General features: G+C 40.9%; 1 protein-coding gene across 2 annotated transcripts in view; it reads left to right on the top strand.

Annotated features, from left to right (window-relative positions):
- The window catches only part of DISC1 (disrupted in schizophrenia 1), a 373,039-nt gene that overhangs the window by 323,484 nt on the left and 36,239 nt on the right, over window positions 1–13,316 (top strand). For both annotated transcript variants that reach the window (XM_019549864.1, XM_019549863.1), the window contains 2 exons: window positions 3,136–3,379; window positions 10,877–10,921. In XM_019549864.1, the coding sequence (XP_019405409.1) occupies window positions 3,136–3,379; window positions 10,877–10,921 (289 nt within the window). The remainder of the gene's footprint in view (window positions 1–3,135; window positions 3,380–10,876; window positions 10,922–13,316) is intronic.

The raw sequence follows: 13,316 nt of genomic DNA, 5'->3' as shown, positions 1-13,316 counted from the left end.
TGTATTTTTCAAATCTGAGTTTTATTATGCTTGATTTCATTTTCAATCTCACTTTCTTGGCTTTGAAGATTGGGTTTCTTGCAGAGAGGCATTCTCACTGTCAGCATAAAGAACAGTATCATCTTCAAACACACAGCGTTTTGGCTACCGTGGAACGTGAACCATTTTTCTTCACAGTTCAGTCGTTGGAAGACATCCCTGAGATAAGCTGTGGTAAATCTTACAAGAAATGCTGTTTCCTTGTCTGGGTTTTATACATAATATGTATATGTGGGTATGTATATATTTATGTATGTATATATACATATACATATTTTGGCTGTTCTTACACGAGTATATGTTTTTACTTAGGCTAAAGCGTTTTGGAGCTAAATGTGACTTGTGTACGTCTGCAAAGCTCTTAGTAGGAAACCTGTTTTCTCAGACTTGCAGCTAGCCTTGTAAATAGCTTTCAAACACTATTTGGCTGAAGAACCCACTGCCATTGGTATCACCGAGAATCTTGCATGGAGACTGAGGGAAGCAGCAGCCTTTAAACTTTACAGAAGATGAAGAAGCCTCACTGGGTAGAACTCCCCTTATGTATGTAATAAAGCATGACCCAAGATTTAAAGGAGACCCTCCCTCCTGCTTTCTGTGGTACTCCCATGGAGCTCTGTCACTTGTCCCCTTTATTCTCTCCCTGCAACTTATGTCTTGGTGATCTCATATACAAACACAAATTCAACTATAATCTCTACAGGATGGGCTCACAGATCTACTTTTATACTTCAGCCTTGGTCAAAATTAACATCTTGATTTGTCTTTCCAACATCTCATCATGGATAACTAGTGACATGATTGACCTTAAAGCTAAAACAGCTCTTAATCCTTCCCCTCAAAACCCTCCCCTCTACTTCCTTCCTTGGTCACTGTGGACAGCTCCACCATGCTCCCAGTTACTCAAGCCCATAACAGACACTCAGGAGTCATCTTAGATGCTGACCTCTCTCTGTAAGTCTTCATGCCCAGCTGTCGTGATCTGATGCAGAGGTGCTGGAGAACACCAGCAGCTCAGAAACTGACCCCAAGACAAAAAGCAGGGAGCTGAAAAACTTCTGCCTTTTATGCATTTTCTCTAGCCCTTCCCCAGAGCACTGGGATTAGAAGGGACCTCAGAGAATGCTGACAGGTCACTGGCCAGCCCAGGGAATCCAGTATAGGCAAGTCGAATATTCGACCCTTGTCAAATATTCAACCCGCGCTGTTAATATTTGACTTCTGGTATTCGATTTGACAGCTATTCGACTCAACTTTCACTTTTCAAGGTCAAATATTTGTCAAACGGAATATTAAGTCAAAGCTTTGCACAGCCCTACTGATTACTAGAAGTTTGAAGTCAGTGGTCATAATGCCATGACTGACAAGTGCCAAGTCTAGCATCGAAAGAAGCAGGAAAGTGCTTTTTGGCTGGGTAGGCAGACTGCTGACTCGATGGAACATGGAATATGAATATAGCACCTGTTGAAGATTTCTTCCCTTCTAATTAGCATTGCTTGGGAGCCATTGGGATTCAGGCAGCAATCTGAAGACCACATGCCACATTCCACTTCAAATAAGCAGATATACAAGCGCAAAGTACTAATCCAGTATCTTAGTTCCAAAATCCCTGTTGTTCCACATGTGCACTCCCAGTAAAATATACAGCATGTACAGTAAAATATACCAGCATTTATTTAGTGCAGTGCTCTGGTCCCACAGGCCGTATGAGTGTAACAGGGCTAGTCTGCAGGCTCCATCCTGCAGATGGGGGTCTCTCCATGCCCTGATCCGACATGGGGTTGGTATGTGGGGTCAGTCTGTGGATATCATGCATTAATTGACATGGCTCAATTATATTTAATTTATATAAAAGAAAAAGTATTTAATTATATTTAATTCTATCACAAATGAACCTGCAGAACATACATAAATTCTTAGGTTTCAAAACACAATTTGTCTAGAACAGTGGCTTTTGAACTGTGGTCTGCAGACCCCTGGGGATCCACACACTGTCTAAGGGGTCCACAAAAGATGACTATGATTAATCGAAAGTATGTGAATACCCACATCTACAATTCAAAGGGGTCTGCAGCTCCATTCACATTTTTTTAGGGCTCTGCACATGAAAAAAGGTTGAACACCACTGCTCTATAAGTTCCTAAAGGGGAATCAAGACTCCTGGGTTTTATTTCCATCTCTGCCACTATCCAACTGCACTTTAGTAGGTCTGTCATCTTTAAAATGAGGTTGAGATATATCCATATGTTGCAAAGGTAATGTCAGGTTTAAATATTTAGCGTGTAATCCTGTGAAACTCTGTATGCATGCAATTCTCATTGACTTAATTGAAGAGCTGTAGATGGAAAGTTTCAATAATGAGTCTTTAAAGTAAGTAAGAGAATTTTGAATGAAAGAAGATACAGTATTGCAAAGTTGAGAAGAATTTTTAAATATAAACATGTTTTCAGTTTGTTCTGCACTTGGATTGAAGGGAACAATAAAGTATCATAAAGAGAGATAGGGAGAAATAGACAGAAGAAAATAAGAGGAGGCTGAAGAGAGGAGAAAAAAGTCCTTATGAGATAAACTTCAATCTGCAAAAGCCTGAAAGGTCAAAGTTTAATTCTAGTAAAAATAATATTTACACTAGTAATTTAAAAAAAAATAGAATTTGATTAAATTATTATTGCTCTAAATAATAATTTTTCCATTGACAGTAATGGTTAGAGCAGTTTGAGGGGAAAATATGAGTTATTTTTGGGATTCCAGATATGCAGCCCCTGGAGCTGACTAAATCAAGTGAGCCTGCTCGCACTGAAGGCAATGGCAAGACTTCTATTAAGTAAAATCAGGGTGGGGTCTAATATCCCTACAGTGCATGCTACAGTAAGCAACAGCATCTTATCAGAAAGATTTGTCCTGATGTTCTTTTACTACTACTCAGCTTGAAATAACCCATTTCCATTTAAAGATGTGCTGAGGTTTTGTGAAAACACTGAACTACCCTTTTTTGTTAGGTAGGAAAACAGAAACAAACACCAACCCCCAAAAATTGTGTGATAGGAAATATTCTCCCTGAACTGCATTTTTATTATCCTTTGGCTTTTATTTCAGCTGTGGGAGCCAGCTGCTCCAGAGAGTGTGGGAAGCTGACTTGGAGGCCTGTCAGCTGTTGATCCGAGGGTTTCAGCTGAAAGAAGCTGGTTGCTGTGCTTCTGAGGAAGACAAGAACCAAGCAGATGAGATGGAGGCTGCGGCTGATAGTCGCTTGGATCCTGAAAAAGGAAAAGAAAATCACATCCCAAAAGGCACAGAGTGGGGCACTGCCCCATGCCCCAAACCCTGTGAGCTGAAAGAGGTATCTGAAATTTCCTCCCGGTTGCATTCAAGAGCTGCTCTTGTTTTTCATTTGGAGAGGACGGGGTGCAACTGGATTATGGGTCAGCAGAGCAGGCTAATATGAATTTTGGATTTGGCCTCAAGAAAGGTCCAAATAAAATGGCTTACTTGCTGTATGAAAACACTTTCAACCTCCTTTTCCTTTCACCATTAATCCTTTTGGAAAAAAAGAGAGAATTCCAGTAACAAATACGTACTGTACAGCTACACTTTATTGAGAAAATATTCCCATGCCATCCATCATGCTTTATATGTTTAACACACAGCATCTGCTGTTTCTTCTCTTACTTACATCAGTTTCATACTGACATCGCTCTATTGACTTCTTACACCTGATTTACATCAGCCTCAGGGAAAAGAGAAGCAGGGTCCCTTATTCCAGTGGAATGTCAGTCTTCCCCTAGCTCAGGCTCTGGCAGGCTTCCAGCTCACATCAAATATTAAATGGGAAAAATGGTGAGGTGTAAAGGGCTTGACATTTTCTTTTAAGTTTTGTGTTTTGCTTGGAATTTTTGTCTTGCTTAAATATTTACAACTGTCTGGTAATCTTTTAACTGCACTGTAAGGATCAGCAAGCTGTTAAAAAGCATTATCATCTAATCATGCCAGTATGACAAAACTCCCCCTACCATGAGTTGTTGTCATTTTTATTACTTTGGAATTGTGTTGACAAAAATTATATGCGTGCTTAATGGTATATGATGTTTACAGCCATTGAACTCTGCACTAGGCAGAAAATTGATACTTAATAGTGCATTTGTACCAACTGAGATTTACCAAAAGCCAGGCCTTTACCCACCCTTCTGGTTTGCAAAATTCTATTTTGGTTCAGGCTATAAATGATAATTTCAGCCTTTTGTTTGATACATTTTACACAGCTAGACTAGTTTTCACGCAGAGGACATTTTTATCTTAAATGGCCAGCTGTGGTTTTTATTTTTATCTGCTGCTTTCTCTGTGAATCTGCAAAGATAATGCCAGCAGTCCTGTTGCGTAATAAATGCCTGCCTCCCATTCCAAAAATGCAGCATCTGTAGAGGTTTGGGTCTGATGGTAACTGATTTTTTTCCTGGGGTCAAAGTTAAGATTTGCACAATCTCTCCAGGGGACTTAAGCAGAACTCCAGGAGAACTGGTCTGTAAATCTCAAATGGTTTAGGGCAGAATTCAGACTAATTCCAAGTTTGATGTTAAAGTGTGGGATGGTCTGCAGGAAATGTTGAAGGTGGGCAATGATCACATGGCCCAAAAACCTGGGGAGCCACTGGGTTAGACATTTAAAACAATTAACTCCTCTAAACAGAAATGTCAGGCAGGAAGCACATGAATAGTGATAGAAGGCATAGAGCATCTCAGATGCATTCATGTCTCAGAAGGGAATCACGGGCTGGAATATTTAATAAATGTACTATACCTTTCTTCAAGCTTAGCCACAGTGATTTTCTGTTTTGTTTTGTTATTTTAGAGAGAATGAGAGTAAGGCAAAAAAAAAAAGTCTTCTGCTCTATAAAAGCATTTATCTCAGAGAGCTAGAACCACTTTTCTAGGATGCAGACTCTGTGCCTAGTTGTGGAAATGTTGTGGTTGTTTAAAAATAATTCCATGCTTATGGCAAAAACCATTGTGTGGCTTTTAGTGCCTCTAATATGACCACTGAAAGGATTTTAAAGTCCTTCTTCTGGAACAGCTTACCAATAACCTTTAATAATAAATCACAAGATAATGATCATGTAACAAGAAATAGAGATTAAAGATATTCACTTAGTGGGAGAATGTTCATTTATCAAAATGGTGTTGTTGGCCTTTAACAGGGTGGTCCAGGGTTTGTGTAAAATGCATTTCTTGGTAAGACTGAGCTCTGTCCAATGAGGATGGTTGTCTTGCCTCTGCTCTAGGCCATGGGAGGATCACATATCCTTTGAAAAGATATCCTCTAATTCCTTTGCAAAGGAAGAGACTTTGTTTAGAGTCTGCAGGGTTATTAGACACTAGTATCAAAGAGAGTCATAGTGGTGTGTATAAAACATGCACTTTACATAGAAGTGCTGTACTTACCATGGCAATTGAACTGTACAGCAAAATGTTATAAGTGAATCATTTATCTTCCAATCACTGACAAAACTTATGGCAAATTGGGTATTGGTTTCACTGCAGGGCACTATAGATACAATTTCCTTGCATGCAGTAATTTTCCTTACGAATTTCCTTACAAAACTATTGTTAGGCAGAGGAGGTACACATGAAGGGAAAGGGCAAATAATGTATTCAGATCCTGCTTGACAATGGAGTCAAGTTTTTATTTTTGTTTTTAAAAAAATAAAGCCTATCCTCAGTAGGTCACACAAGGTCACGTTCCCAATGCTGAGAGTTCAGGCTTTGCATTCTTTGAAAGGTCAGATAGTGTTACAAATTTCTGTAACTCAGCATTATGTTCAGAAGCATAACTGGAGGGCAGGGCAGGGAACAGGGACAGTAGCTTTGGATGCTGCCTTTGGAGAGGACACAGCAATACCTGCTGTTATAGCTGGTGGCTAGCTATGTGACTGTCATCAGTGGCACAGCAGTTGGTGCTGGCCCATGCACTGCCTCTGCCCTGGGTGTAGAGCTGCCCTCTTACACCTCTGACTATATTTCTTAAGGCAGTGAGAACTTTTACTTGGTAGTTTACTTATGCTGAAGATTCTGTGGTGTCTCAGAATAACCCTATCAGCCAACTTTCTCCTGCAGCTCCTGACCTAGTGAAATGTGTACAAACTCTGACAACTCTGCTTGCAGAAACATCTTTATTGTTTTTTGCCAGAACTTACATCCAGTGGAACCATCCAAAAATCATTCTTTTCTGAATTTTGAATTTCATTCTGAAATTGCAGAAACATCCAGAAACAAACAGCACCCTACTGGAACTACCACGAGATAGTCAGAACAACATAGTTGTCTTTAACTTGCTGGGACAAAGCCATAAACAACACTAACCAGCCTGAATCAGAACAAAGTCCTCTTTCAAGTGGAGGAAAATAGACTCATATGCTGATGTGTTGTTCTGCTACCTAGAATCAGAGCTAACTTGGTAGAATTACATTCCTGCAGGCAAAGGGTGTGGACAGATAAATAAGTCTTGAGTTAAGAGGCAGAGTATGGGGAAATTTGCTGCAGATCATCTAATCTGTAGTAACTATACTGTATGTTTGTTCTCCTGGTATGTGGAAGTTAAACTGGAGTAGCGTACCCCTGAATTAAATATTTGCACGTTTATTGCAACTATTGTTTACCTTCCATTTACTGCAGGATAGAGTGGATATGTGAAGCACTTCCTGGGTGCATTTACTACACACTTTACTGTGGAGTAATCTAATTAGCTCCTCAGTAAAGTGTCACTGTCTACACATGTGCCAATATTAAGGCAGGGGGGAAATGAATTAACTCTGCCAGAAGGTAGTAGTCAGGGAGTAATTAACTGCAATGAAATGCATGTGTGGATGGTGATTGTGGGCATAAATTGAGCCCAGTTAGCCCAGGCAGCAGAGGCAAACTCCTGTCTGTCTCCTAGCTATATGCTGCCACATTTTTGGTGTTCTTGTGCTTCAGCCAGTCCCTCTGTCTGATGCTGCAGCATGGAACTGATCCTTCAAGCCTGCTGCCAGCCTGGACTTGCTCTGCCCTGGCTCAAATTGCTGCTGTCCCAGGTGCAGGTGTAGATGCTGCAATAGGAGAAGTTTACTCCAGCCCAAACAGCCCCAGAGTTTATCTGTTCACATTAATTGCATGAGTAGATGCACTGTGTATCAGCTGATCTGCAGTAAATCCCCCTGTTCCCTTTTTTAACATAGTGTAATTTGTTTGTCTGTCCACACCCCATCTTAGTTAATACTACTTGGATCCCTATGAATTCAAGGTGAATACATCCTATGAATCCTAGCTTTGTTTTGAAAAATTTCTACAGTTCTAGCTGACTTTGAATGATCTTTCCCTTGGTTGTAGGTGAAGGTGATGGATTTCTTTCCTTCTTTATTTTGGATAGTGTTCAAGTGTGCTTTTGGGTGATCTCTGAAACATACCAGAATTTACCCAGATGTATGTAATATAACTTTTCATTTCTTTTCATTTCTTGCTTGTTTCATTTCTTCTCATGTGTCCTTGCTTTGGCTTTTGTTTATTGATATTTTCTTTTTTAAGCTAAAACCTCTAATAATATCAGAGATGCCAATGGCCAGTCATAAGCATCTAGACTTACCTGTATCAGGAAGGTTTTAAGACCAGGTATTTCTATTAACGTAATACTCATGAACCTGCTGGCTTGATTCCCTGACCTATCCTTTTTTTCTCCTGCTGCTGCTACTATCTGGCATGCTGTGCAGTGTTCCCTCTTACTCCCTGTGAAGCAAAGAAACACCTACTAGATTGCAAGAGATGTCAGGGGATTGAAGTGCCAAGGTAAAAAACCAAACAAAACAAAAGAACCAAAACCATGCCTTTTGTCAGTTAGTAATATTGGTGGTTACTGCATCATAATCACTGATAAATTGTGCATCATTCTTCTTAGTAACTGAAACAGAGAGAGGATGTTGTTAGAGTAGTGGCTTCCAGGTTCTCTTGATATCAAGGTCACGCATCTACACATGTGGTTTAATGTGCATTTGCTTATTAAAGCATCATTTAAAATGAGCTTTTTAGTTAATGCACATTAAAATAGGCTAGTGAACATTAAGTATCACTTAAAAAGCATGCTCTCCAGTTAATAACAGGCTAAGATGGGCATTAAGACAGGCTAATGTGCATTTTCCTAGCACCTCACAACAGAGGTACTAGATATAATGCACACTAACGAAAGTGTGCTAATGCATGTGTAGAAGCACCCAGTTCACCCCTCTTCCATAAACAACCTCTCCACATACTTTCACAAGTGCTAGAGAATTACAACTGGGTTAAAAATACTGATACCGTAAGTGATGAATTGATAATGTTTCATTTTAACATGATGTTTTTCATTAAAAAGAAGTCAATGCTGTCATGACAGATACAAGTGTCTCAGAATTCAGTGAAAGCAGCCAGCAGTAAAACCGCTGTCAGCAGGCTGCAACACATTACTGAAAATTAAATAGCTGTAATCTGAGAGAGAAATTTGCCAGGTGTAAAGAACAAAGCTTTTAGAGGTCTAAACAAACTGTACTTTCATTTTAGTTTTAATTAAAAATTGTGTTTGTAGAGCTTCAAAAAGTATTTGGAAGCTAAATTTGTCTCTGTTTTAAATGTCAGGATTAAGCATCAGTTAAGGTCAGCATCTGAAGATGTGGTCGGTAGCCTAATCCATGCTGCAGAAGGATTCTGCAGCAATGGGTAGATGGCTGGTATATAACAGTTGGGTCATCATAGGATGGCCTCCACTGTTTTTACACACTGATGTCTGAGGTGTACTCAAGGTGTGTCAGACACCACTGTGCCATCTGTTAGTAAACACTGGCTTTTCCATGGAGACTTTTGTATTTGATCAAGATTAATCCCTACAAGAATGTGCTACTTAGTCTAAATAAATAAGATGAAAAATTAGGAAATCCAGAATTAATTTTAGACCTTCAAGAAACCTCAACATTCCCCTTTTTTGGGTGCATTACTGAAACCAGGTACTATAAGATATTGATTTTTACAGTCTCTTACATATGTGTTTGTGATGTTAAGCATGTTGCTTTGTTAGAGCACCACCTTTTAACTCTGTTCACTTAAGGGCTACAGAACATGCTCATATACGTGTGACACATAATTTTATAATTATGTTAATACTGACTCTCCCAGTTTCCTCTTAGCCTACCCAGTGGCTGATTTCTTGTTGGTGTCAGTGGAGGTGGGTTTTGGGAAAGGATTTGAATTTGGAGGGGGTCATAGCTTTATTCATTAGGGCTGTGTGAAGCTTTGGTCCCTGATTCGATTTGGTGGAGATTCGGCCCAATTTGGTGGCTGAATCTCCAAATCCGAATCAAATCAGAGGACCTTTTAATTTCTCCAAATTGAATCAGAACCCTCTGAATCGATTCGGACGTAGACACAGCTTTTAATGTTTTTTTCTACATACTTCTAGGTAGCAGGTGACTTGTGAGTGCTGTGATACCGGGGCTCATGGAGTGCCCCACAGGACTGTGGGGGGGCTCCTGGTGCATTCAGCAGCAGACCCAGAAGTGGACCAGAAGCACTTCTGCCCCTCCAGCTTGGAGACTGGTGCCTCCTGGGTCTGGGGGGAGCACCTGGGGTCCCCCTACAACCAATCACCAAGCCAGGTTGCGAGGGGCCCCTGTATGTTCCCTGGCAGACCCAGAAGTGGACCGGAAGTATTTCAGGTCCACTTCTGGGTTCACCACCAGGCACGTGGAGGGCCCTCCCCCAACCTGCACTCCTGTGGGAGGCTCCATCCACCCCAGCATCGCAAAGATCATGAGCCGTGCTGGTACATTGAGGTATGTAGAAAAAAACATTTAAAGCTGTGTCTGTGTCCGAATCTGTGATTCTCCATATCGGCATCACATCTTCAGATTCGGATTCAGCTTAATGAAATGGGGGACAATGATCTGAATCAACTACTCAAATCACTGTCCCTGATTCTGGCCAAATCTGAGTCGAATAGGGCCTGCTTTGCACACCCCTATTATTCATCTCTTCAGGAAAGACTCCCACTTCTCATTTGTCTGATAAAATTAAGCTCTTGTGACATTTCTCCCTTTTCCTCATTGCTAAGCCTCCATTTTTGAACTCATCTCTATAATTAATTAATCTTTCTCCATATGAACTCTAGGTAATATTGACCCACCCTTTTAAACCATTCTGAGACCACTGTTTCAAACCCCAATTTTGTGAAGAAATGTATATGGATAGGCTGTGTTTTCACTGTAAAATGGTAGTGAAAACCTACTCAGATATACGAGTCTTTTGGGTCACAGTCGCTTATAGATTTGAGGCCTAAAATCTTAATTTTTAATTAGAGCCTGATCAAGAAACAGTTGCTTCAGTGTACTGTATCTTAAAAAGTAAATCCAAAAACCTAAGTATTTCTTCTCTTTCAGTTTTTATTTTAAACAAAGTGGCTCAAATGGTAATTTTACATGCATTATAAAGTTGATAAAAACCCCTCTGAGCCCTAGACCTAAATGTTGATATTTCTTTGTTTGTAGACTGTAGAGAGTAGGCCAAACTAAAGTTTATAAAACAAAACAAAAAAAACCCCAAAACCCATATGTAAACTTAATTGAGGGTTGGCTACTGCCACTCCATTATAAGCAGCATGAAAATTAGCTTTCAAGTGTCTCCTCTGTTGATGTCTAAAGCGTTTCTTTATATCAATGCAACAAAACAACCTATTAGTTCAGACTATAATCTTTTTTATTATGTACTATGGTGCCTTTACACAACTACATTAAAAAACCTAATGTTTGTACACTGTGGGTAATATGTATCTTGTAATATATTCTTAACAGGTTGTGGCAGATATTTCATTTGGTGTGGAAGATCATTTGTCTGAGGTAAGTGTTTTCTGGAGAATATAAAGGGCAGGGAAAATTGTACAGATTTCCTGGGGATTCCTTGAAAATAGATGATACATCTTTTGATAATATTACTGTTGAGTAAAACCTGCACCATAATGTGCAAATATTTAGGAAAGCAATGGTGGAGCTACAAGTAAGAGCCCAATCTTGCTCCTACTGAAGACATAAAAATTGCTTTTGACAATTCTATAGTTCTTGTTGAACAAATTACTTTTATTTTCAGAAGCAGATGCTAGTATGTGACTGTCCAGCAGCGAGGGCCACACATTACACTGGTTGCAGGCCCTAGGCCACACACTGTACAAGCTGCATGGTGTGGAGCCACACGAGCCCCGCAGCACCCCCACCACATGCAGCACCCCCACCCCTTGCCACTACCACGGTGCTGGTGAGCACACCCCTACTGCTGCCATGTGAGCCCATTGCATGGGTAATTCCCTCCTCCTTCTTCACCGCCACACAAGCAGTGTAAGTACTCTGCCGGAGCCCCTGCACTGGCACCACTACACAGGCAGCAAGCTCACATGGCCTCCCACCATGCTCCCATGCCACTGAGACTCTGGCCACTGCAGCAGTCAAACCAGTGGGGAGAGTGGTGGCTGGATGAGAACCTGCAGGTTACACATGACCCCTCGCTGGTTAGGTGTAGCCCACAGGCTACCAGTTGGACAGTCCTGTGGTGGTATATACTGTTAAATGTATATGGCATGGTATGCAGAAGCTTTATGTAGGTAAACTTTCTGGAAGCTTGTCATTTTGTTTTCCAGCCTTTTAATAAAGATATCAGAGCCTGTAGTCTAGGACTTTTTGAGTAAGCCCTAGATTAATCAAGCAGTTAAAGGCATTCCTTATTTTAAAAAAAAAGTAAATTAGGGACAATCTTAGTTTTTGTGAACTGAGTGGTTAGATAAACCTTTAGTTACATATGCATAGGACTTGGGAGAGTTACAGATTCACAATGGCACAATTCTGTTGCATTGAAACATATATTGAGACAGTTTAGAAGCCATGCATCACTTCCAGCAAGCAAATTATACAGGTGAGTATACCTTATTTCACATCCCCAAATAGTATATGTTCCATCTGCCAGATGAGAACATGCCCCTTGCTACCTAGCTATGCACATTCAAACATGGACTGTCACTAGGTTGCATATGGGGGGAGCTATTTGGACCAGCTGCTTCTCAGTGTTCCCACCCATAAATCCAAAGGCTGCCCAAAAGCTGGATCTCTACCTCAATTCACTGTCCTTTCATGCAAACAGACTGTGGGATCACACCCAAATGAGGCTGTGCACGTCCTGGAAAATTCTACTGTGCGAGATAGAAGTGTAAATGGGAACCGTAAGCTTTGGGGTGAAGGTTATCTCAGCAGAAAATAAGCTCCAGAAGATGCAAATTGCCACTCCTGCCAGTGGACTCAGCTGTGAATCAGAATGAAGCTATTCACATGCCTGTGAATGGTGTTGACATATAAAAGGAGTACACAGTCCCACAGGCACCAAGACAGTGAAAGCACCTGTTGTCAGAAGAGAGTGACAACAATAGTACATGGACAGTGTCCAGCCATCAGTTACATGCAGCTGCCAAGACGGCACAGACTTTGCAAGATAGTACAAGCAGCATATGGCTTCAAGCAAAGAATGTAAACACCATCAGCCTATTGCACAGCAGTGATTCTCAGGGAAAGATGCTGGAGAACTCAGAAGAAGTTGGCCTCTAGAGTCAACGTCCGCAAGACAGAAGAAGCACCCAAAAGCACAGACTATGCCGCACTTATAATTATGACTAAGACCCAGGAAAGCAGAGGAGCAGGGAGGATGATCATTTGGGAAACCTTACCACCACAACAATCTTCTGATAATCACATACAGAAAAAAACTCTTCATCTGAAGTTTAGAGAGGAAAAACAAAACATAATAGGAAGGGATAGCACAATAAGAGGAAGTGGATACTGGAGCTAGCAACCCAGCTTGTACCGCAGGAAGGCAAGCCACACGTCCCTCACTTGTCAAACTGGAAACTCTTTTGCAGATGATTCAGGATACTCTCAGCATGCTTACAAAGGCAGGCCTATAGAGACATGGCCTTCATACACAGTTCACTTACTCAACTCTACTAGGTTTTCATAGATATTACGGCTGGAAGGAACCTCGGAAGATCATCGAGTCCAGCCCCCTGCCCGAAGGACAGGAAATCAGCTGGGGTCATAGCAAGATAAGCATCCAGTTTACTCTTGAAGGTGTTCAGTGTAGGTGCTTGAACCACCTCCGATGGCAGGCTGTTCCAGACCTTAGGGGCTCAGACAGGAAAGAAATTCTTCCTTATGTCAAGCCTGAAATGGTCCTGCAGTAATTTATGACTGTTCAACC

The sequence above is a fragment of the Crocodylus porosus genome, unplaced genomic scaffold (genome assembly GCF_001723895.1).
Source record: "Crocodylus porosus isolate Cpor-Errol unplaced genomic scaffold, CroPor_comp1, whole genome shotgun sequence".
Lineage (NCBI taxonomy): Eukaryota > Metazoa > Chordata > Crocodylia > Crocodylidae > Crocodylus > Crocodylus porosus.
This window is presented reverse-complemented; position numbering and strand designations above follow the sequence as displayed.